At 44.2% G+C, this 25741-nt stretch overlaps 1 protein-coding gene across 1 annotated transcript; it reads left to right on the forward strand.

The window, feature by feature from the left end:
* The first annotated feature begins 1389 nt into the window (after positions 1-1389).
* On the forward strand, positions 1390-13300 carry Gins3 (GINS complex subunit 3). Its single transcript, XM_051169156.1, has 3 exons — positions 1390-1588; positions 6786-7019; positions 12995-13300. Exons 1-3 carry the CDS (start codon positions 1403-1405, stop codon positions 13223-13225), a joined length of 651 nt encoding a protein of 216 aa, XP_051025113.1. The 5' UTR covers positions 1390-1402; the 3' UTR covers positions 13226-13300.
* Positions 13301-25741: the final 12441 nt, after the last annotated feature.

Consider the following 25741-nt stretch of genomic DNA (forward strand, 5'->3'; position numbering starts at 1 on the left):
CTCAAATTAGTTTGGCAAGAAAAAAACAAGTGACTGTTGCTTAGCATATGCAAAATTCTAGTCCATATTTAGAAGGCTATTGCTTAAATGTAGTGAATTATGTAAATACATTAACAAATTATTTCATTCAAAACTAAAAATGAATGCAAAAGATGAGAACCACACGCACACCTCTTCTTGGGTATGCATTGGGAATAGTGCCACCAAATCTGGCACCAAGCAACGGTGATCTTTCCGCTGTTCTCCTCGGGTACCCTACCCCTTGATACTGGAACTCCTACTTGTAGGGTGGCTGTCAAAAGGCTAACTGGACTAGTCTACTTTCCTCTCTTAGGAACCTAACTAAAAGGCACAAAAGGAATGTGCCAGTTGGCAGTAAAGCCAGCTGGAAGGGCCCAACAAATACTTGAGACTTTGGCAGCCATGTGTAAATCTACCTACCACTCCATCCAAACTCCCACCCACCTGAACCCAGAGCCCACCAAATAGCTTGTAACTTAGCACACAGTTAAACATTCGGCCTAGTGTTTGCCTTTTACTTTTTTCTGTTGTTCTCAAAGACAATAATTAACCTATCAGTTGTAGGGGGAAAATTAATGCCATATCCTATATGTAATTTATATCCTGCATTTAAGACCATGTTCTGTATGAGAGCTTGTCTTCAGGTGGCTTCACTTCTTCCTGCATTCCGGGAATTAGCACGCACTGCCATAAGCTAGACCTGCTAACAGTTTCCAGAATCTCCACCGGAGCAATTAGCTAAGATAAAACAACTTTCCTGGAGACTCACTCTCCACCCAACCTGCTTCACCTATCCCTCCCCTCCAGGAACTGTGACCAAAATCTGCCCAGCCTAAGAATATAAAAACCCTAAAATTCTTCTATTCGGGGCCACCTGACTCCTGTGTACAGGTGGACCCTAGCGGGCTGGAACAATAAAGCCTCTTGCTTTTGCATCGACGCAGTCTCTGTCCCTCTCGTTTGTTGCTTCCCGTTATAGACTCTCTTCGATCAGAGTCTTACACAGTGAAAATGCTCTAATAAAAATGAATTTAAAGAGTATATCATGGTTTTATTTGAAATCCCCAAAGATGTTTTAAATTTTTATGGATGTATTTAAATAGCCGGATGAATACAGTCCAGTTAGTACAAAAGCATGTTATCCCTTAAGCTTCTAGATACCTTTCCCAGCCCTGGCTACAAGCGCCTAGGTCTTCCCACACCAGGGGGAGACTTTGGATCAAATCTGTGACCTCATCGATTGCTTCTGCCTGAGCAGCCTCAGGCCCGCCGGGATCGACTGGTCAGGTCTGGCGAGTGAGGCGCGGGAAAGCGAGTTTGAAGTCAGCGAGTTCGCCGAGGCTGCGCGCCTTCCTCAGCCCTTACGGTTCTCCGTGCTGCCATGTCCGAGGCGTATTTCCCCGTGGAGTCGGGCGCTCTGGGACCAGAGGAGAACTTTCTGTCCCTGGACGACATCCTAATGTCACAGGAGAAGCTGCCGGTGCGCGTCGAGACGCCCATGCCGCGGCTGGGCTCTTTCTTCCTGGAGCGGGGCGCGAGCGCCGAGCCGGACTACGCGCTCCCACAGGTGAGGCGAGCCCGGGGAGAGGCTTCGAGGATGTGGAGCCGGAGGATCTGGGTCCCGGGGTGCCTGTGGGGTCCCGGGAAGCTGCGCAGAGCTCCGAGTGGTCACCAGCCACCGAGTTTACTTTTTAAAACTTTCTAAAGTCATTGGCTTCCCGAACACTGAAGAATTGGCTCCAGCTGAGTTTCCCGGAGTCTCAATGCTGTTCGTGTTTTCCATCATACTTATTTATGAAGTCAGTTGTCATGGGCATTCTGCTCAGTTATGACAGTGTCTGCAGCCTGTTTCCGGGGGCCGATTATCCAGCGGGCGGGGCGCGGGGGTGGAGGGTAAATTTTCATCCTCTCACTTAGGCAACTTAACAACGATTGAGTGCCTGGGCCAGGGTCCCACAGTTAAGCCCGTGCTGGTATAGCCAAGTCAGTCCTCGGTGAAAGGCTGCTCATACAGTTTCCGGTGTTCCGGACTGATTATTGCAACTGCAGCTCACCACTTTGTCCTCCCGTAAACCTAAGAGAGGCTGGGTGACAAGACCAGGGCCTCTGTGTAAGTGCTGAACTGGAGTTCGAACCCAGGACCCTATGGCTTCAAATAGGAGTTTGTCCCAAGACCCTTAATGGTTACTTTAATTTCTTGCTATCTCTTAAGTTTTGTTTAGGAGGGTGTCTGTTTTGTCCTTGTCTGTTTCTAGGTAATTTTTTCTCAAAGTAAAACACCAAATTTTGAAAATCAAATGGTTACTAAAAGATTTTCAACAACAAAGTAGTAGGGCCGGGCATGGTAGTGCACGCTTTTAATCCCAGCACTTGGGAGGCAGAGGCAGGTGGATCTCGGTGAGTTCGAGGCCAGCCTGGTCTACAAAGAGAGTCCAGGACAGCCAGGACTACAAGAGAAACCCTGTTTCCACAAAACAAAAACAAACAAAAAAACCAACCAACCAAACAAAAAATAGTAGGCTCATTTTTGCTTCCTGGGCTGTTTCCCAACTTCACAGACCAGTGCACTTTGTAAGTAGAGTCTTCAAAATCAACTTCCATGTTTTTGAAGAATATTCCAGTGCGGAAGATAGAACCTGGTGCTTTGGACATGCAAGGCAAGCATGCTACCACAAGCACTAAACCCCAGTGCCAGACTTCTTGATTTCAAAAAGTGTCAACTGTGTTGGCTCCTCATTGTCATAGAATAGGTATTTAGTTCTTTTTTATTTAACTTTTTGTTGTTGTTTTTTGTTGTTTTTGTTGTTTGAGACAGGGTTTCTCTGTATTAGCTTTGCTGTCCTTGACTAGCTTTGTAGACCAGGCTGGCCTTGAACTCACAGAAATAGGTCCTTCTCTGTCGCCTAGCCCCTTATTCTTTCTTTAAAGGCAGAGTGAGCTGGACCTGAAGGACTGAGTTCTGTAATATTAGCTACTTAGGAGGCTGAGCCAGGGACTGCAAGTCCAGAGGCTGCTTGGACTGCAGAGTAAATTTATGGTATCTGAAAATACAAAGTAACAGCAGGGCGTGGTGGCCGTGGTAGTGGTGGACACCTTTAACCCCAGTACTCAGGAGCCAGATCTCTGTGAGTTCAAGGCCAGCCTGGTCTCCAAGAGAAACCCTGTCTTGAAAAAACAAACAAAACATAGAATGTTTGTCTTCAGTGCTACACAAAAACCAAAGAACCCTACCACCAGCTGTTTCTTGTTTTATTATTCAGTTCTGAAATTTTCCATTTGCTATTTTTAATTTACATTAAAGTCAGTGCCTAATTACTCTGCCTCTTGGTTGTATACTCTGGACTTCCTGACTTCTTTCTCATTCTTGGCCTTGTGGAGTGAATTGGAGGGACACCTCTCTGCTTAAGAATGTTTCCTGAGGGGCTGGAGAGATGGCTCAGTGGTTAAGAGCACTGCCTGCTCTTCCAAAGATCCTGAGTTCAATTCCCAGCAACCACATGGCAGCTCACAACTGTCTGTAACTCCAAGATCTGACATACTCATACCAATGCACATAAATTAAAATTAAATAAAAAAATCTTAAAAAAAAAAATGTTTCCTGAGCCAGGCATGGTGGCACACGCCTTTAATCCCAGCACTCGGGAGGCAGAGGCAGGCAGATCGCTGTGAGTTCGAGGCCAGCCTGGTCTACAAAGTGAGTCCAGGACAGCCAAGTCTACACAGAAAAACCCTGTGGGGGGTGATGGGGAGAGAAGATTCATTTTAGTTATTTGTATGAGTGTTTGTCTGTGTATAGATATGTGCACATCAGTGCAAGGTGCCTATAGAGGTCAGAGGACTCAGATCCCCCTGGAGCTGTGACACAAGCAGACACACTTGTGAGCTGCCTGATACAATCTGGATGTTGCGCTCTCAGTTCTCTGTAAGAGTGGTATTGTTCTTAACTGCTGAACCGTCTTTTCAGCACGCCCCCTTTGCATCTTTTTTATAGATTTCTTTTCATTTCTGGTCCATCATGTCATCTCATTTGTCGTACTGTTTTCCATGTCTTTTAAGGCTTTGAAAACAAGACATTGACCCTTTCCACTATCTCTGAAGCCATAATCTGGGTTGGGAAAAGGAGTGCCACCTGACCTCAGATAGTGTTTTTAAAATTTATCTGTATTATCAGTATTATCTGTAGACCCGGCTAGAGATCAATCAAGACACAGACACTTGTTATATTTTAAAATAGCCTTGGTTAACTGGGGGCAGGGCAGACATCAATCCTCTAAACTACCTCCCATCCATAATCCCAAACACTTGCTCATGTTCTTTTTTTTTTTGGTTTTTCGAGACAAGGCTTTCTGTGTAGCCTTGGCTATCCTGGACTCACTTTGTAGACCAGGCTGGCCTCGAACCCACAGCGATCCGCCTGCCTCTGCCTCCCGAGTGCTGGAATTAAAGGCGTGCGCCACCACGCCTGGCTTGTTCATGTTCTTTATCTGGGCCGGATTCTCCATCCAGGCCACCGGCCATGTGCTTCTCCTCCATCTAACCCATGGCGGCCTTCCTCTTTTCACTTTAGGTCTCTTCTCCTGGTAGCAGTCTTTCTTCTCCTTTTTTCCTTGTGGCAGTCTTTCTTCTTCCCAGAATCCCTTCCTCTCTAATCCCCACCTATCTCCTGCCCTCCCAGGTGGGATGGCTTTTTATTAGGCAAAAGGTGGATCAGACAGCAAGCAGTAATTAGCATCAAAATACATCTGATTATCTCAACGCTCAGACTGATTCCATTTTATTCTTCCAGCATCCAGATTCGTACTTAACACATAGTAGGCACCTTATATGCCGTAGGTGGAGACTATTCAAAGAAAGTAAAGCATTACATTTATTTTCTTTAGAGAACTTCTGCTTCTGTTTTTGTTCCTTGTCATGTTCTGTTGTTAGGACGATCTATTTCCTGTCTTCATTACATCATAACCTAAATCCTCAGTCCAGGCCGACCTCATAGAAACTGATGGTAGGAGAGTGATGCCAGAGGTCGGGAATGTGGGGGCAGGAGCTTGGTTGGCAGGTAGGACCTTGTAGCTAGAATTCCAGAAGGGGTTCTGGTGTGCTGCTGAGTAATGGAGTGAGTGGAGGTTACAGTGAGCCTTTGAGAAGCTGGAGAAAGGATTTTGAATGCTTTCACCCTGAGGAAACGATGTTTGAGAAGATGGTTAGCTTGATTTAAACATTGTAAAATATGGAAGTGTATTGCAGCATCATATGGTACCCCATAAACATACCAGTTAGGAAGAAGTAAGTTATACAGAGAGGAACCCTGTTTTGAAAAAAACAAGAATGGGGCTCAGTGGTTAAGAGCACGGCCTGCTCTATCAGAGGGCCTAGGTTTAACTGCCAGCACCCATATGGCAGCTCACCACCGTCTATAACTCCAGTTCCGGGGGATCCAGCGCCCTCACACAGATATGTAAGCAAAACACCAATGCACATGAAATAGAAATAAATTTAAAAAGAAAAACCAAGAAAAAATAAGTAAATAAGGCTCTAGAGACATGGCTAAGTGGGTAAAATTCTTGCTGCATTAGCATGAGGATCTAGTTTGGACCCCCCCAAAACCCACATAAAAAGCCAGGTAGGACTGTGTCTCTAACTCCAGCAGGGCAGGGTAGGGGCTGGAGTTGGCTGGTGGTCACCAGAGCCCACTCGCCAGCTAGTTTACTTTGAAACAGCTGGTGCCAGGTCAGCAAGAGGGCTCTCCCAAAACTAAGTAATTGAGGAAGACATTGGGACATTTGCCTCTGGCCTTGCCACACATGTGTTCTCAAAGGTAGACAATGTATGTCCCTGCCCCTCCCAACCACACTAAAAAGTAAATAAAACTTTTAAGCCTATGGTTTATTTCTTCAGATCACTTCACAGGCACTTCCTTAGTAGAAGAGGCAGTATTTCCCACAGTATATGTGTAAGCTCAATTCTCTTAACAATTATATTTTATTATAAATTTATTAACAGAGCGTACCTCATTTACAACCCGACTAACTCAAACAATAGGAAAAGGAGATTAAAGAACACAATAATGGGGACTGGAGAGATGGCTCAGAGGTTAAGAGCACTGTTCTTCCAAAGGTCCTGAATTCAATTCCCAGCAACCACATGGTGGCTCATAACCATCTATAATGTGATCTGGGCCCTCTTCTGGTATGAGTATTGTATAAATAATAAATAAATCTTAAAAAAAAAAGAACGCAGTAATGAAACCTTAAGGATATCGGAGTGATTCTCCCAGCATAGTCAGCAGGACCTCAGCAAACCCGCAATTCAACCAAGGTTGCTGCTGGAACCTGGAACAGCAGCTGAGGCCCAGAGCCTCAGTCAGAGCCCAAAGCCTTGAAGCCTTCCCTGGAGCAGCTCTCTCTAGGAGCGTCTCTTAAAGTGCAGGGATGAACAGCCAAAACATTCCCAAGTCCTCTCCAGCCTCTTGTTTTCAGCTCATATGTATATATGTGTGTGTGTGTGTGTGTGTGTGTGTGTATCTCCTCTCAGAGTCTCTACAAGGATGTTTTCAGCTGGCAACATCCAAGCTCCCCTATGAAGTGGTCCGACTTCTAAGGGGATAAACATTCTGCTCTCTCACTGGTCTCTTCCCAATCCCACACTTGGGATCAACACAAAAACATGTTTATTTCTCCTACAAATATGCATTTCCGTTTCCCCCCCCCCCCCACATGCACTGACTGTGTGCCTTTTGTTTTTCGGTTTTATGTTCTTGTCTGATGCAGGGCACAAAACTTGAGCTTCCCTTGTGGCTAGCTAAAGGGCTATTTGACAACAAGCGACGCATCCTTTCTGTAGACCTTCCCAAGATGTACCAAGAGGGATGGAGGACTGTGTTCAGTGCAGATGCTAATGTTGTGGACCTCCACAAAATGGGGCCCCATTTCTATGGGTTTGGCTCCCAACTCCTGCATTTTGACAGTGCAGAGAATGCAGATATCTCCCAGTCTCTGCTGCAGGTAAGTAGTGTGTGAAATATCAGGCTGTACATATCTTGGAAGCCAGTGATGGCAGCTGCCAGATGTCATTTTTACTTCATGTATTTAGTCAGGGCTCTCTAAAGGTGTGTGTGTGTGTGTGTGTGTGTGTGTGTGTGTGTGTGTGTGTGTGTGTGTGTGTACACATACATGGGGACTTAGGGCTGGAGAGTTGGCTTAGTGGTTAAGAGCACATACTGCTCTTCCAGAGGACCTGAGTTCAGTTCCCAGTACCCATGTCAAGAGGCTTATAATCACCTGTAACTCCAGCTCCACGGTATCTGACACCCTCTTCTGGTCTCCATAGACACAGACACACATAGATAAAAATAAACCTTTAAAATGTTTTAAGGCATTAAAAAAAAAAATTCTCCCTCAATACCCTGCCATATGTCCCTCCCTGCTCTCCTTCAAATTCAGTCTTTTTTTCCACTAATTGTTATTGCATGTATATATGTATTTGTATATACATATATCTATTTCTAAATATACCCTGCTCAGTCTGCATAATGTTACTTGTATATATGTTTTCAGGGCTGACAATTTCCAAAAAAAAATAAATAAATAAAACAGTATCCATGGGCTCTCAGATCAATAAAAAGCTTTGCGCTGGGCAGGGTGGCGCACGTCTGTAAGCCCAGCACCTGGGGAGGCAGAGGCAGGTAGATCTCTGAGTTTGAGGTAAGCCTGGTCTACAAAGCGAATCCAGGACAGCTCAGGCTACACACAAAGAACAAAAAATAAGAAATAAATAATAAGGAAGTTTTAATTAGAGAAGAAAAAACAACTAATTAAGTGGATTTATTGGATTGGATTACATATGGTCTCAGTTGTCCAATAGTTCCTATCCCACACAAAAGACTTAAGAACCCAGTGGTTGCTCAGTCCCCAAGACGGGATGTCGCTGTAGTCCCAGTCTGGTGCTGAAGGCCTAGGGGATTTTTGGAGAGCTGCTGGTCCTAATATCAGCCAAAGAATGCCACCCCGACAGGATAGGTGAACTTGCCAGCAAGAGTGAGAGCAAGCAGGCAAGCAGTTTCCTCCTTCTGAGTCTCTATCTGAGCTGCCATCAGAAGGTGCTGCCTTTAGTTAGGGCCATCTTCCCATTTCAGGAGTGCTAGCAGCCTGCACTTCAGTTGACTCCTGACCCAGTCAGGTCAACAACTAAGATTAGCCATCACATTCAGGGAAGTGTGTGATCCGTAAACTTACTTTGTTGGTATTCTGGGGTGACCTACACTTACACTGTGTCTGCCAGTTTTTTTGTTTTGTTTTGTTTTGTTTTTACTAGAGCCAGGGTTGTAGATCAGTGGTCCAGTGCCTGCCTGTTATGTGTGAGGCCATGAGTCAAGCCCTAGCACCCAGAAATAAAACCCATAAAGGCTTTACACAATATATCCTAGAAGAGTGAAAAGGGGGACTTAAGGATGAGTATGATCAAGATACATTGTTTACGTGTGTGGAATTATGGAAGAATAAATAAAAGATACTGTATTTTAAAAAGAAAAGGAGTTAATCCATCTGTCAGTCACCTGACTAGGAGTCCAGCCCTGAGGAGAGCTTGTTCACTAATGACATGCTAAGGACAGGGGGAATAATAAGTTCATGTATACTTCTTTCCCAGGTGTTCCTCCGTGGTAGAGCTTTTTCTTTCAGATACTGGCCAAAAAACCTAAGCATGTTTTTCCTAGCACCCTAGGGTCTCTCACTCTTTCTGAAGTCCTCTCTACCTTCTGCTGTACAGCTGCCCTCCACCTTCCATTACAAAAGGCATGGCTGCCTCCCTGTTGTCCATCTTGCTTCCTTAGGCATCTGCCAGGATCTACAGTTTGTTTGTTTGTTTTTTTAATAGAGCCTTCTCTGCTGTTTTTCTCTCAGACTTCAGTAAAATTTCCTCTGGCTTCAAAAACACATGTACACATTGTAAATGTTTATATCAGGTTAAACATACCTATCTCCTGCTCTACAGAGTAAGTTCCAGAACAGCCAAGAAACCCAGCCTTGAAAAAATACAAAACCAAACCAAAATAAAATATATCTATCTCTTCAATAGTAATTCTATTGGGTGTGTATGGCATGTTTATGTGTGTGCTCATGTTAAATGTGTGAATGCAGGTGCATTCTTGCCACGGCACACATGTGGTGGTCAGAAGGCAACTTTGGTGTCAATCTTCACCTTCCAAGGTCTCTGTTTTGTTGCTCGCTATTGACTATGCCACTCTGACTAATTGGCAAGCTTCCCAGGAGTCTCTTGTCTTCAGTTCCGATTACAGATGTGCAGTACTGTGCCCAGCTTTCACGTGGGTTCAGGAAATCAGACTCAGGTCTCATGTTTGCGTGGCAAGTGCTGTGCCCACTGAACTACCTCCCCAGCCCCTTAATCATTTCTTCATGGCAAAGACAATGTTTAAATACATCTATAGCCACTTTATAGTATAGTGGCACTCCAGAACTTCTTGTTCTTAACTGAATCATTTAAAAACCATATTCCCAGGGCTGGAGAGATGACTTAGAGGTTAAGAGCACTGACTGCTCTTCCAGAGGTCCTGAGTTCAATTTCCAGCAATCACATGGTGGCTCACAACCATCTATAATGTGATCAAATATGCACTGTATACATAATAAATCTTTTATTTTTAAGAATGCTTTCTTTAAAATAAATAAATAAATAAAATAAAGACTATATTCCCTTATATAGGCATATATAGTGCCCTTATATATATATATGCCTCCTTATATTTACTTCCTAAGAATTGGAACCATGAGGAAATTGGAGAAAAGAAACAAAGGTGATGGTAGATCATAGGTGATAGGCACATTGTTAAACTGCTGTGGCCCAGTTGCAGGCCTGGACTGGAGCTCTTTTTGGAAATACTTGAGCTACTTTTTTGTCCATTAGCGATCTCATGAGTTGTATCTGTGATTTGCTGAAGCTGCATGACCTATCTTATCATCAGTTTTTCACCTGTGTGACATGTAACAATAACATCAAAATCACAGTTGCGGTAAAAAACGATGTAATGCCATGTCAGGTAATATTTAATAAACAGTACAACAGTTACTTTTCTGTTGTGATAAAACACACAACTGAGGCAGCTTATCACAGAAAGAGTTTCCTTTAGGCTTACTGTTCCAGAGGGGTAAGTGTTGGTTAAGGCAGCAAGCAGGCAGCATGGTTGCTGGAGCAGGAAACTAAAAACTCACATCATTTACAGTAAGCACAAAGCAGAGAGTGTGGGAATGGTACAAGGCTTTGAAATTTCACATCTCCCTCCCAGCAACATACTTCCTCCAGAAGATTGCACCTTCCAGACCTCCCCCAAACAGTAGGCCTGCTGGGGACTGAGTGTTCAGATACATTGGCCCTTAGGAGACATTCAGACACATTCAGACCACTGAAAGCTGTACCTCAACAGTTTTTGATGGGTTTTTTTTTTTTTTTTCCTTGAGACAGAGTTTCTCTGTGTAGCCTTGGCTGTCCTGGATTCACTTTGTAGACCAGGCTGGCCTCGAACTCACAATGATCCGCCTGTCTCTGCCACCCAAGTGCTGAGATTAAAGGTGTGTGCCACCACACCCAGCCTGAACAGTATTTTTTATAGACAGAACAGTATTACTCATGTATTATCATCCTGTATGCTGTATCCTAATTTAACTCTTTTTATCTTAATACAAAAAAAAAAAAAAAAAAGAAGGTCTTTTGTGTCACTTGAACAATAAACAGTCAAGACTTTAATTCCTTCTTTTTAGTTTTATAAGAACTGTTGCAGGCTGGAGAGATGGCTCAGAGGTTAAGAGCACTGGCTGTTCTTCCCAAATCTCCTGAGTTCAATTCCCAGCAACCACATGGTGGCTCATAACCCTCTGTAGTGAGATCTGATGCCCTCTTCTGGCTTCCTGACTCACATGCAGGCAGAGCACTGTATACATAATAAATATTTTTTAAAAAGGAAAAAAAAAAGGGAACTGTTGGCTCAAGGCCTGGAGAGATGGCTTATAGGTCGAGAGAGCTTGCTCTTGAGAGGACTTAAGTTAGGCTCATACAGCAATCATGTTGGGTGGATCTCAGTGGCCTGTAACTCCAGCTCCAGGATACCCAATGCCTTCCGCTGTCCTTCATGGACACTTTCAGCAACACAGTGAGAACCTGTTTCAAACAAACAAGCAAACAAAAACAAACTTGGGGCTAGAGGGTGTGATGGTGCACATCTTTAACTCCAGTAGTTAGGAGGCAGAAGCAGGTGGATGAGTTCAAGGTCGGGATGTTCTACATAGTGAGATCCTGTCTCAAAAATAACAATACAACTTTGGGTCTGAAGGGAAAGCTCAGCAGTTAAGAGCACTGGCTACTCTTCCAGAGGACCTTGGTTTGATTCCCAACACCCACATAGTGGCTCACAGCCTTCTATAATTCCAGGTCCAGGGGGATCCAGTACCCTTGTGGCCTCCACAGGTACTGCACATATGAGGTGAACAGACACATATGCAGGCAATACTCATACAAATAAAATAAAGAAAAATTTGAATCATACTTACTCTGTAGCGGCCTGATATCACAAATTAAGAAGAGGAAAGCATGTTGGTTTTACTAATACTTGGCTTCTTGTTTCTGTTTGTTTGAGATCTGTTTTTCTCAGTCACTCAGGATGGCCTGTAACTTGCGTTATATGCCAAGCTGGCCTGCACTGGGGATCCTCGACCTCCTAAGTATCAGGATTTACCTTCTCAGCCAATAAGCCCAACTGCCAGGACTTGTTCTTGAATTAAGGTTTTCTTCTTCCTTCCTTTCTTTCTTTCTTTCTTCCTAACATGATGAATTGTGTGTTTTCTTTCTCCATCACTGCTTTCAAGTCTTTTAGGTTTGCTGGGGGCTTGTGATTTTTGCTCAGAGCCCAGTGTTGAAATGATACCCTTTGATCTTCTACATCTCTATCCTGCTCTGAGACTGAAAAAAACAGAAACCGATCAGTTAAATCTAAAATATCGTCTGGTTGAAAGTTATTGGTTATAATTCCTGTACCAACAATAATGAGCAGTGCTTTTCCAGGAGCTTACAATATGGTGGCCTCACTGGTTTTTATAACAAGCCATTGGATTTCTATAACAACCTATGTCACTGTAAAAAAAACAAAGGCTTTTTTGTTTGTTTGATTTTCAAGACAGGGTTTCTCTGTGTAGCCCTGGCTGTCCTGAATTCACTTTGTAGACCAGGCTGGCCTCGAACTCACTGTGATCCACCTGCCTCTGCCTCCCAAGTGCTAGGATTAAAGGTGTACACCACCACGCTTGGCTAACAAAGGCTTTCTTAAGTTGTAGAATACACTCAAGCCTTCTGAATGAGCTCTGAGACCAAATTCTTTGAAAAGCTGTCTAAATGTTCCAGTACAGGGCCTGGACAGAAGGCTCAGTGGTTAAGAGCACACACTGCTCTTGCAGAGGACCCAAATTCAGCTCTCCACACCCATTTCTGTTGGCTCACAACAGATTGTAACTCCAGCAACATGAGGACATGTGCGTTCATATCCACTACACATTTCACACAATTAAAAATAATAATAATTAAAATAATAATAATGCCAGATGTGGTGGTACATACTTTTAATTCCAGCACTTGGGAGGCAGACACAGGTGGTTCTTTGAATTCCAGGCTAGCTGGGGCTACGTAGTGAGACCCTATCCAAATAAATAAGTAAATAAGTGCAATTTTTAAATGTTCCGGTAAAAAATACATCTAAGGACCAGCAAAGCTAGGGTAAAGGCACTTGCAGCTGAGCCTGATGACCTGTGTTATATTGGTGGAAGGACCCTCTTCCACAAGTTGTCCTCCAACCTTTTCACAGTACGTGGTGCTACATTGTATGCCCTCTGTCTCCCCCAGAAAGTGGATTAACAAAGGCTTTCAATGTGTGGCTTTTATGGGATGTGACATTGGCCCTGATTCTCTTACTCTTCTTCAGACTTTTATTGGACGGTTCCGCCGTATCATGGACTCCTCCCAGAATTCTTACAATGAAGACACTTCAGCACTGGTAGCCAAGTTAGATGAGACAGAGAGGGGCTTATTTCAAGTAGGACAGAAAGGTCTGAATGACTTTCAGAGTTGGGAAAAGGGTCAAGCTTCTCAGATCACAGCCTCCAACCTCGTTCAGAATTATAAGAAGAGAAAATTCACGAATATGGAAGATTGAAAAGCCGAACAGAACTGCAACGTGTGGATTTATGTATGTCATTGATGAGACCTAGTTAACTTCACGGGAGACCCAGCTGTGTACTGCTTCAGGGCTTTCAGCCTTCAGCAGTCTCAGACCTTGGGACTATCTGGTTGCGGGGCAGGTATGGATGCCCTTGACGCTGTTGATCTTCCTGGAGACTGTAGCTCCTGGCTATTCTCACAACATAGGCCTTTTGACCCAGGAATGCAGCTGAGGGGGGCCAGAGTGCATCTTATATAAGGGCCACAGACACTTATCATCAAGTTGGAGTTGGGATTCCTCAGGTGTCTGGTCTCATTGGCTGCAAAGTGGGTCATCTCTGTCTCTTAAGCTTATTTGCCTTGTCTTTGTGGTTGGACAAAGGACAGCACCGTCCTGCTCGCCTGCTGGGGCTTACCCCAATTTCCTAAACAGCAAAGTAGAAGAAAAGGGGACTGTCAGATGAATGGCATAGCAGAAAGAAAACACTGAGCTTTTGTGCCCTGTAATCACATCCTTTCACTTTACCCAGAGGGGCCATGTACTCTTGTTTGTCAGTGATCTTAAGAGCACTGGCGCTGGGCTTGGTGGCACACACCTTGAATCTCAGCACTTGGGAGGCAGAGACAGGTGGATCACTCCGTGTTCAAGGCCAGCCTGGTCTACAAAGTGAGTCCAGGACAGCCAGGGCTACGGAGAGAAACCCTGTCTCAAGGGAGAGAGAAAATAAAAGGCGCTGGTACATTCGTTCTATTCTGACCAGAAAAACTGTCAGGGAAGTGTTAGGAATTGCAAAGTAGTTATTAAAGGGCGTTTACCAGCCTTTGTAATGTTTGCATCAGGGCTAGCTAAAAAAAAAAAAAAAAAAAAAAAACAGCCTGGCAAGTGTTAGCAGAGAAAACTTTACATTTTTTTTTCTCCAGGAAATACTGTAACATTAATGCAAAGAGGACCCCTGACCACTTACTGGGAATCTGCTTAGCCTTGCACCAAACTGGGAGGGGTGAGTTCTCCAGACCCTGAGCTGAGTAAAAAAGAAAGAAAGAAAGAAAATAGCAGCCGGGCGCACGCCTTTAATCCCAGCACTCGGGAGGCAGAGGCAGGCGGATCATTGTCTTGAAAAACCAAAAAAACAAAAACAAAACTTATTTTCTGAGGCCCTTTGGATTGTCTAGTGGGCAGTTTTTCTACACCACTGGCCACCCTTGGAAAATATCTTCATTGTAATTCATGGAGAGCTTTGGGTGTTCAGATAACACACAGATGTTGAAATGGAAACCATGAAATTATTCTTCATCAGTTAGTTGACTTTCATTCTAAATAAATGATAAGCTTTGTACTTTGTACATGTGTGGTCTTTAGCTGTCAGGCTGCCTGGAATCAGCAAACCAAGCTCTAGTTCATGATTGTATTTGACTGTAATGCTCAACTCTGTGTTTCAGCAACTATACCAGGAAAATCGCCTGGGAGTGTGCTATGCCCTAGGAAGATGACACTTCCATTCCTACTCAGGGCCCAAAACCAGGGTGCAAAGAGCTTATTACCTTAACTTTTAGCAGCTATGATTTCACAGGTGGCTTTGTTTTTACTGAGACCGCTGATACATTTTTCTTTAAAAAGAAAGCAAGAAAGCAAAAGAAACATTTCCTCAGGGGCTACATACGCACCATTTATTTTAAACATTTAAATAGATTATATCGTGTCATTTTTCAACTGACTTTTAATTATATATGTCCTTCAAGTCTGTCAGACTGTTCCTCTTCCTGAAAACCACTCCTCCCCAGTTTAGGGTTTTTTTGTTTTGTTTTGTTTTTAAATATTTATTTATTTATTATGTATACAGTACTCTGGCTGCATGTACACCTGCAGGCCAGAAGAAATCATCAGATCACATGGATGGTTGTGAGCCACTGTGTGGGTGCTGGGAATTGAACTCGGGACCTCTGGAGGAGCAGTCAGTGCTCTTAACCTCACAGCCATCTCTCCAGCCCCCCAGTTTAGGTTTTAAAGTAACTGTTTAGTTTATTCCAAAAGTTGGGGTTTTTTTTTCCCCTAAAAAACAATCAACAAATTATCTCATTTTAAAATTCAGAGAGTGAACGCATGCCTTTTCCCTTTCAGAGCTCTGTTTGTTAGGTAACTGACCATAATGAAACAAAGGACTTCAGTCTTCGGGGTTTCCCCTGGGGCACACTGGGCTCTCAGAGGAGTGGGGCAAACTCTCCTGTGAGTTCTTTCTGCTGCTCTGACCTCTAAACTTTGGATATCTCCAGGCGTAGGCTACTGCTCTGTGTCTACCCACTGATTACTCCCAAGGTCAGAGCTCCAGCTCAGCTCTTTCCCTCGAATCCTAGACGTGTACGCAGCCACCTGCTTAGTGTGTCCACAGGAATATGTGACAGATCGGATCATAGTCAAGACTAAGTTCCCAGTCTCCTCTTGTGGCCATTTTCATCTTTATTGATGACAGCTTATCTTATTGCTCAGGACAGAAAACAAAAAAAGTTAGTGTCTTTTGCCTTTCCTCTCATTCTCCAACTCTTCTGGGCCTACCTCTAAGTAACCGATCACCTGTCCCACCTCCACTGCTGTCACCTAACTGCCTCCTCATATTCACCCTACATCTTCCCATCTGAGTGGAAAAAGTTACCCCATCATCCTACCACTATTTGTGTAAAAAACACACATGCATTTAGCCCACCGATCCAATAATGAATGACCTTTCTTACTGTTTCTATAGCAGGAATAATCAGTTCCTTATTTTATATAAAGATTCCACTTTCCCCCTAAGAATTCCAAACCTCTCATGGAGCTATTAATTTCCCATCAGCACCACTGAACCAGTGGACTGCTGGCTCTGAAGTGGTCACACAGGAGTGTGAAATGTTAAACATCTCCAAAAGCTCGTTGGATCCAGAGCTGCAGAAATGTAGCTCGTTGGATAAAGAGCTGTAGAAATGTAGCTCGTACCTAGCAGTCAGGAGGCCTGGGCTCCGTCCTTAGCACTATTAAAAGAAATTCTGCATGGGCTTTCTTGTTCTGTCACCATCCTTCAAGGAGCCTCAAGAGAGCTATATTCTTGAAACAATGGTGTGTCATGCCAGACCTTTGCAAAGGAAAGTGTGGAGGCCCTATGTGTGCTTCTAAAAGCGGGCATTTTTGTGTTGAATTCTCTTCTTTCTCAAATGGGTACTTCAAGGATTTTATAGATCAAAATGTAGACTAAATGATTATGAGATGACTGGGTAAAGGAGCTTGCTGCCCAGCCTGACAGCTTGAGTCCAATCCCCAGGATCCACAGGATGGAAGGAGAGAACATGTTCCTTAGATTGTCCTCTGACCTCATAAGCACCAAAGCCCATCTATATGCTTAAACACAAAATACATTTTTAAAAATTCAAAGATGAGCCAAGGGGGTGGTGGTGGTACACGCCTTTAATCCCAGCACTCGGGAGGCAGAGGCAGGTGGATCTCTGAGTCTGAGGCCAGCCTGGTCTACGAAGCGAATCCAGGACAGCCAGGGCTGTTACATAGAGAAACCCTGCCTGGAAAAAACAAAATAATAATAATAATAATACAAAATAAAAACCGAACAAAGATGGAATTAAAATTTACTTTTTGCAGCATAATTTCAACATTTGTTGTCTAGTAAAGGTAAGCTTCCCACCCCCCCCCCCGCCCAGCCTTCTGCTTGTTTGCCCAGTTAATGAAGCAGATAGTGCAAACCAAACAATTTTCTTGCCAAGTAGTGGCATCCACCATCCACCCTTGAAGGCAGGATAGGAAGACAAGGAAACTTACAGGGATTCAAGAGAAAGATCCCTAATCATGGAATTTGAAGTCCTTTGTTCACTGAAATTTAAGGACTAAGATACAACCAATGAATTTACTTTGAAGATATCCTACAGAGATAATATTTCCTTTTCTAGGATACAACCTCAGACAAGGATATTACAAGCAACTAATAAAAACTAAAACAAAAAACATCAAAACTACCTTATAATTTCTTATACAAAAAAAAAAAAAAAAAATACTTGAAAAAAAAAGCTTGTATTGTTTTTGTTTTTCCAACATGGCTTAACCTTCAAATCTTGTCTAAGCTGTTCTATGTCCTTTGAGCAATGTAACTTCAAAGGCCACAGAATAGACACCTAAACATGGTTTATTTTTTAAAAGCTTACCTATGTTTTGGGTTTGTAGTGCTCTTCCCTGTCTCAAGAGTGTTCTGTGTCTAGGATACATACTAATGTCATTTTATTAGGCCTCACTGTCTAAAATGACCACACTTAAATTTAAGCATGTACTATTCTTTAATTCTACTGAATAAGCTCACTGACTTTGCTTCACTCTGACTCATCCTGAAATTCTTTCCTGTTTGTGGTCAAGGGTCCTGCATCACTTGGGTGATGGTCTCTTATGAAAATCCTCCAGTCTGGCAGCAATGCTGGGCTGGCTTCCCTGCTACTGCTAATACCTCCACTGTCCTGTTGACTGCCTTCTCATCTTGGGAAAGGTACATGGACCTTCTGGCCCCTGAAGGTTTCTTTCTGCCTACTTTTCCAAAATCAGAGTCAGAACAACTAAAGGTCATTTTCTCCATTAAACTATTTGGAAACAATTTTGGATTTATAGGACAAGAGAATCTTCCTGTATCCTTTCCCTCACACCTTTAGTCGTGGAAAACTTTCAAAGATGCTAACATTGGTACATGTTAAACCACAGGCTTTATGCAGACTTCACAATATATTCAACTGATGTCCATCCCTATTTCAGAATCTGATCCAAAATCCCCTGTTATACATAGGATCTGTTGTTTTAAAAGGTAAAATAGCATCAACATTGTGTCTATATTCTGGAAGTCCAGCTTACTGGAGTACTTTCGTTGCCTGAGATGGGGAAAGGAGGGGATCCAGGCCAGCTAGCCCTATTAGCTTATGAAGCTCATAGCTAATAAACTCATTGAGAAAGCAAAAAATGCTTTCACTTTAACCCCTAGTGCTTACATCTGACAGAAAAGGATATCTTTGACTCTACTTAAAATTTCTAGCAATCTCTCTCCAACAATCAGTAACTTACCTACCTCTCACTTTCTCTTCTGGATCCTCAATAATTTTCCTTGTGTCTAAATGAGTTTAGAACAAACAAGATTTAATATACCAACATTATTTACAAGTGTTGACACAGCTCTGAAAATAGTGCTTGGGAGTTACTTGTTTCAGAACTCAGAACAACTAGCTCCTGCTAACTCCCACCCGTGGCTAATTAAAAAAAAAAAGTTCCAAACCCACATGACAATAACTTCAGCCCGTTTCATCCTTGAGGAAAAAGCTGACTTGATTGCCACACACTTTGCACGCAGAACTAAAACTAGCGTGAGGACATTTTCTCTGGACACAAAAGGATAATGAATAGCTAAGAAATACGGATCCGAGTGCAACAGAGGTGTAAAGAAGACGTGTGGGTATTTGTTTTGAGGCTTGGAGATTGATCTCTCTCTTCAAGAGTGGAATGGTTTTTAGACTTTCAAAGGTCATAATCTTCTTCTCCACCCTTGATGGTCATTCTTGCTGAGGACTGAACCGCGGGCCTCGCAAATGCCAAGCAAGTACCCACTACTGAGCCATAGCCCCAGATCCTCTCAGTTTGGCAAGGGTTAAACCCTCCATGGCCTCCATCATCTTCACTTCCATACATTATTAGTTTTCTTTGGGTCCAAAAGCATTTAAGTTCTATGCTTCTTTGCAAGTAGTGGACCAGGAAATAGTTTCTTAGGTTTGGAATTAGCTCAGGCCTTGATCAGGTACCTCCCCCCTTCTCCCAGGTCCTACCAGCTAAAGTGCTTAAATCATTCCAAAGGTTTTTTTGGGGGTTTTTTGGTTTGGTTTGGTTTGGTTTGGGTTTTTTTGTTTGTTTGTTTTTTGTTTTTTTTTTTTTGAGACAGGGTTTCTCTGTGTAGCCTTGGCTGTCCTGGACTCACTTTGTAGACCAGGCTGGCCTCGAACTCACAGTGATCCTCCTGCCTCTGCCTCCGGAGTGCTGGGATTAAAGGCATGCGCCACCATGCCTGGCTCCAAAGGTTTTTTTTTTTTGTTTGTTTGTTTGTTTGTTTTTAAGTGGGGAAAAGAGCTACATGCCAGTGATAAATTATACTGGTGTATGGCTAGCCATGACAATCAAGTCTTCTGATTTTTTTTTAAGGCTTCTAAAAAAGCCAACAAAAATTAAAAACCTTATTTCATTGAGATGATGTTATTTCTATAGACCACTGTGATTTTAAAAGGCTTTTCTGCCAACTTCAAATAAAACAAGCTGTATAAAAAAATCATTCGCCTCGGGTTATTGTATGTGTATCTGCAGAGCGAACAAAGTGTTCCGCTGAGCTAAATGGGGAAGGATGTATCACTATGGAATTACAGCTCACACATACCCACCTCCTTCCTGTCATCCGAATGGCATGGCAAGGTCCCCTGTAGTCCCACACTGCCACGTCAATCTCCTGGGAGAGAGGTTCTGTCTTCAGGCCATCAAGAGGGTCTGGACACTGAGGACTCAAAAAGAATTAATGTGTGCAGGACAAGATGATGGAAGCTGCGGAGGGTTTAATCCTTCCCAAACTGAGAGCTGAAAGGTCACAGGTAAGGATGGGTCCAGACTGATGAATGGTACTTCTTGCTAGCTGGGTGGGATGGCGCCTGTCTGTATCCCAGCATTCAGAAAGCTGAGGCTGGAGGCTTTTTTGTTTTTGTTTTGGTTTTTCGAGGCAGGGTTTGTCTGTCTAGCCTTGGCTGTCCTAGACTGGCTTTGTAGACCAGCCTGACCTCAAAACTCACATGGACCCACTTGCCTCTGCCTCCTGAGTGCTGGGATTAAAAGCGTGTGCCACCATACTGGGCTGAGGCTGACAGTTTTTAAGTTCAAGGCCAAGTAGGAAAAGACTACTTGGAAGAAGCTTTTTATTATTGGAGACTAGGGTTGTCACCCTGGGGACCGAGCATAAGAGAGAAGCCTCTCAGAATAACAAAAGGACGTCCTTACTGCTGTGACACTACCCAACAGGAGAAGCAGTTTAGTTTTTACATCTTAAAGTGTTTTTAAAATTTTAAGTATGTACTTGCCTGTGTTAGTATGTACACCACATACATGTCTGGAGGTCAGCAGACCACATCGACTCCCCTGGAACTGGAGTTAGAGATGGTTGTGAGTCATTTCTTTGGGTGCTTGGAAATGAACCCAGGTCTTTTGCAAGAGTAACACGCACTTTTAACAGTGGGCCATCTCTCCAGCCCCCATAGAAGCAAGTTGTGGGAGGAAGGACTTGCTTGGGTTTACAGTCTCATTATGGTGGAGAAGGCATGGTGGAATTGCGGGAGTGTGCCCCAGAACACCCTTGCTTCTAGATCAAGAACCAGAGAGGAAGACTACAAGTAGAGCTGGACTAGGGCTCACCCACCTGCTAGTCCCTACATACCAAAGGTACCACAGCTGCCCAAAGCAGGGACACCAACTGGGGACCAAGTCTTCAAACAGAAGAGCTTGTAGTGGATGTTTCCAGTCTAACCCATAACAAGCAGCAACCCTTGTTTATGTAGTCAGAAGAACCTGTGTCACACCAGTGCTCAGACTGGAATTCTGCCAGTCACAGCCTTACCCATGTGTGTTCTCCAATCCCATAGCCACTCACTCCCACAAGGACCAATCACCACTTTGCATTTCACCAAAGGCTTGAGTCATTGGAGAGGTGCTCCCCTTCCTGTCCTCACAGGGTGAACAGGGTCATCTGAAGTTCATCAAGGCTTAGACCCCCTGGAGCAGAGCCTTCCAAAGCTGGAGCAAGTGGCCTGCTGCAAGGCCTCCTAAAGCAGCAGTTGTGGCTTTAGCAGCAGGAGCGGTGTTTCCTCAGAGTGACAGTGGGGTATCCATTTTATCAAAAGAGATGCTTAGCTGACAGTTCCCTTCAGAGCAGCAGACATAAAAGCAAGGTCTGGGAAGGTGGTGGCACATGTCTTTAATCCCAGCACTTGGGAGGCTGAGGCAGGCACATCTCTGAATTAGAGGCCAGTCTGGTCTACAGAGTTCCAGGACAGCCAGAGCTACACAGAGAAACCCTGTCTTGAAAAACAAAATAAACAAAGAAAGGCAGGGTCTCTCAGGTCTATCCAGAGAGAAGCTAAAGTTCTCAACAGTTCTGCCCTGCCAGAGAGCTTTGCTCATTTAAACCATCAAAAGGCAATTACCTCATTTGGTGAGCTCTTGCTTAACATGCACAAAGCCCTCGGAGGCAGGAGGACCAGAAGGGCAGCATCATCTTGGGTTATATAGTAAGTTAGAGGCCAGCCCAGGCACACAAAAGACCCTGTCTCTAAATTAATTAATTTAAACGACAACCAAAAAACTTATAATAAAGGCTGGGCAGTGGTGATGCACGCCTTTAATCCCAGCACTCGGGAGGCAGAGGCAGGTAGATCCCTGTGAGTTTGAGGCCAGCCTAGTCTATAATGCAAGTCCAAGGATATACAAACAAACAAACAAAACAAAAACAAAAAACCCACACACACAAAACAAAACTTACAATAAAGACCTAACACAAAATTAGCATTGTTTTCTTTTTGTCTTTTTGAGATAGGGTCTCACTTGTGGAGCCCAGGCTGGCCTTAAATGGGAATCTCCCTGCCTCAGCCTCCCAAGTTGCTTAGCATATATACCTGTGCCTGCAGGCCTGACTTGTCATTTTTCATTCCCTTTGCATATCTTTGGATGAATAGAAAAGTTTCTTAAAGAACTACTTTAGGGAAGAGGAAGAGAGAGGCACAGAGTTTAAGGTACCTCTGAGTCCAAGAGGTACTAATAATGGCTGTTGTTTACTGAGGGTTTATTCTGTGCCTGGGCATTGCTTTAACTGCTATAAATATGTTTTCTCTTGACCACAAATGAGAATGTATTTACCCAGATGTAAGTGACTGCTTAAACCAGGAGGTTAAGTGGATGTCAGAGGTCTCACAGCAACTAGGGCTAGGCCGAGCTGACAGCTAGATGAGCCTGTGCACTGGCCAGTTAGCAATAGAACCAGGCCAGCCCTTTCCGATGACACCACCAAGTATCTCTTGCAGAGCTCTTGGTCCTTCCGTCTTGGTTCCTTCCACAGGGAATACCATACTGTCATTCTGTTTTGTTTTGTTTTTTAAAAGATTTATTTATTTATTTATTTATTATACAATGTTTTGTCTGAATGTGTGCCCGCACACCAGAAGAGGGCACCAGATCTCATTATAGATGGTTGTGAGCAACCATGTGGTTGCTAGGAATTGAACTCAGGACCTTTGGAAAAGCAGTCAGTGCTCTTAACCTCTGAGCCATCTCTCCAGCCCTGTCATTCTGTTTTTGTGTTTGTGTTTGTTTTTTGAGACAAGGTTTCTCTGTGTAGTCTTGGCTGTCCTGGACTTGCTTTTGTAGACCAGATTGGCCTCGAACTCACTGTGATCCGCCTGCCTCTGCCTCCTAAGTGCTGGGATTAAAGGTGTGCGCCACCACCGCCTGGCTCATACTGTCATTCTTAAGAGTAGAAATCCTGGTCCAAACTACACCCATCGCATAAACATTTTCTGCAGTATAAATAGGACTCCACTTTCTGTTTCAAAGCACTGCTTCATGCTAATGGCAAGTCAAGCTCATTCCAGAATTTGCACAGGTCCTATTCAGTCACTCATCCATCTATCCATCCCTCCAGGAAGGGGATTCTGCCTTGTGCCAGCGTAGGTGGCTGGCCATCCTTCCTGCCCTTGGGATGAGAAAGATAGTAAACTACATTGCAGTAAGGTATGGGAAGGGAATTAAACTATGTGCGAAGGCAAACAACAAATTGTAGTGCTTTTGGCCCGGGCCTCCCTGCTGCCTGGACCATACAGGTTCTAACCAGATAGATGCTCCATGAAGTCAGAATTGCAAGATGCATCACTCCAAATGTGCAGGTGCATCTGGTGGGGGCAGTCACCACAGAATGAGGACAGGACCCGGCTCACATGGGATGAGCTGATCTCAAGGTATAAAAGTAGAAACAGGAGCCATCTCCAGAGCTCTGGCAAAATTTCAGACTTGGCTTCTGTGTGCCTGGCAAGGTGTGAGAGAAATTTACATTCCCCCAAAGCAGGTTGAAGCCTTTCAACCAAAGGCAAATGAGGCTATTTCAACCACAGTTATATCAAGCCCAGCTGCCGAGGGTGTTATCAAATTATCTGCTAAGAAAACCTACCTTGGGGCTAAAACTAACATCACCACGGGGTGGGGGTTGGTGGGGGGTGGGGACTGTCTTTGAAACCACCAGTTCTGTGCCTTCAGTAGCTCACAGTGCAGTCCTCTTTCACAGCCTGCGGAACAGCAGGCCTTGACACTTTAATTGTTCTAATAGAAACCTGCTAATGGGGTTTTGGTAAAAATAGAACTCAAATAGGCTCCCAGTCCCCTGTTTCTTTTTTGCAGTAGAGGCACCGGCTAGAGAACATAGCTAAGGAGTCAGTACTGGAGAGCATCAACAAAACGTGGGAGAAGATGGTTGACTGCAGCAAGGCGAGGCCCGTCACAGAGCCACCGGGAACCCCCCCCCCCCAGCTAGCCCCCAGTCACTGCCTGCAGTGAAACCAGGAAAACTCCTGGGTTGTGTTCCTCCGCACTGCATAACACGGACTGTCTGATGCCCATCAAGCCAGCTTGAATCACAGACTGTCTGATGCCCCTCAAGCCAGCTTGAATCAGAGTTCCAGCTCTCATCTCCTTCATAGTTTCCGATGTCTCATTTCCCAAGTAGAGGCCAGTGTCTTGCCTGAGGGCACCCAAGTTCAAGCCCCAGATTTGCCATTTTAGAGGTGCGCGGTTTGGGGGTGTGCCACTGCTCCTCATTTTCCACACCTGTAAAATGGAGATCATAACAGCACTTTTTATTTATTGGTTAGTTGGTTGGTGTTTCAAGACAGGGTTTCTCTGTGTTAGCCTTGGCTGTCCTGAACTCACTTTGTAGACGAGGCTGGCCTCGAATTCACAGTGATCTGTCGGCCTCTGCCTCCTCAGTGCTGGGATTAAAGGCATGTGCCACCACGCCCGGCATAACTGTACTTTTTAAAAAAAGGCTCTGGGGAGACCTGCAACTTCAGAATGAACTGGTTTCCCTCCCCCCCCCCCCCCCCCCACCCTACTGATTTATTGAGATAGAGTCTTACTTTGTAGCCCAGGCAGACGTAGAACTCACAACTGTGCCCCAGCTTCCGTGAGTACTAGGGTAAGAGGCGTGTCTCACTACACTCAGCCCCTCTTGGTTTTTGTCACTTGCTCCCTTACAGTTCCAAGCTCCTCACAGTGACTGCTGTTTGGGATGCATCAATGCCGTGTGCCCTAAGGCTGCACCAGTGTTTACATACCTGATGTCCTCTCACAGGACCAAGCCTCTGTCTACTTCTGAAAGTGACCTGGCTAAATGGAGCCTCTTTGTAGCCCAGGGAGGGGGCATTTTAGAGTTTGGGGGCTAGTTTTGAGGATGCTGGGAAGGATCTTATCCATGCTAAGCAAGAGCTCTCTTACTGAGCTGCACCCTACCCCCCAGAATGGCTTCCTTGTTTTAAAACGCGGTCATACATATACTGCACACTTCGAATTGGTTACATAAAATATTTTTTTTCTTCATATACTGACTTACAAAATACCTCAAAATCCAGAGCAAAAGAGAGCCCTCTTGCCACCACTTCCTACACCCGATGCCTGGCTCTTAGTGCCTTCTTTGGGGTGACTGCCACTTCTTTCCAATGCCTTTACACTTGCACGCACAAGCCAGTTGCCTGTGTTGGAGTCTGTTCTGTAACCGGTGTATGTCTACTCAGAGATCTCACTATCTTGTTTGGTTCAAACAGCTTCAGGGTTTGTCCCAGTAAGGCCACCTTACTGTACGCTCACCTTCTGTGAAGGGTTCGGACCCTGCATAAATGTTCACAATGCTACGGTAACCGTGGCTAGACTGACAGCAGACGCATGTGCAAGGCTTTCCGCTGAACACGCCTTTGGAAACAGAACTGATGCTCAAAGGACGTTCACATAAGACTGGATGGCTACTAACTACCAGCTGATCTTCCCAAAGGGCTAGCTTTTCTACTAAAACAAGTTCCTTTAAGATAAAAGTAAGTCGTCTTCTTTCAAATATGTAAAGCACACAAAGACTAGAAAATTTAAAACATTTATAATTGCAAGGCAGTATGGTAGTACATACCTATAATGCCAACAGGTAGAGGCAGGAGGACCAGGAGTTCACAAGGGCATCCACAGCTACACAGCCATTTTGAGGCCAGCAACCACCAGTGATTTCACATCCTCAGAATGACAACCGCTAACACATAGTGTATTCAGTCTTTAAATGTAGCCATAATGTAAGGTGATTCTCTTTAGTAACCGACTGTTTGCAATTAATATATCACAATGGTTTTCCAAGTCATTTACAATTCTTCCATCTTGACAGTCTAGGCTCCCAAAATAACCAAA

Source organism: Acomys russatus, chromosome 26, assembly GCF_903995435.1.
Source record: "Acomys russatus chromosome 26, mAcoRus1.1, whole genome shotgun sequence".
Lineage (NCBI taxonomy): Eukaryota > Metazoa > Chordata > Mammalia > Rodentia > Muridae > Acomys > Acomys russatus.

Coding starts and splice junctions, on each gene's coding strand:
- Gins3 (XM_051169156.1), top strand. CDS start 1,403: ATGTCCGAGGCGTATTTCCCCGTGGAGTCGGGCGCTCTGGGACCAGAG. Junction 1,589..6,785: donor CGGACTACGCGCTCCCACAG/GTGAGGCGAGCC, acceptor TGTCTGATGCAG/GGCACAAAACTTGAGCTTCC. Junction 7,020..12,994: donor TCTCCCAGTCTCTGCTGCAG/GTAAGTAGTGTG, acceptor ACTCTTCTTCAG/ACTTTTATTGGACGGTTCCG.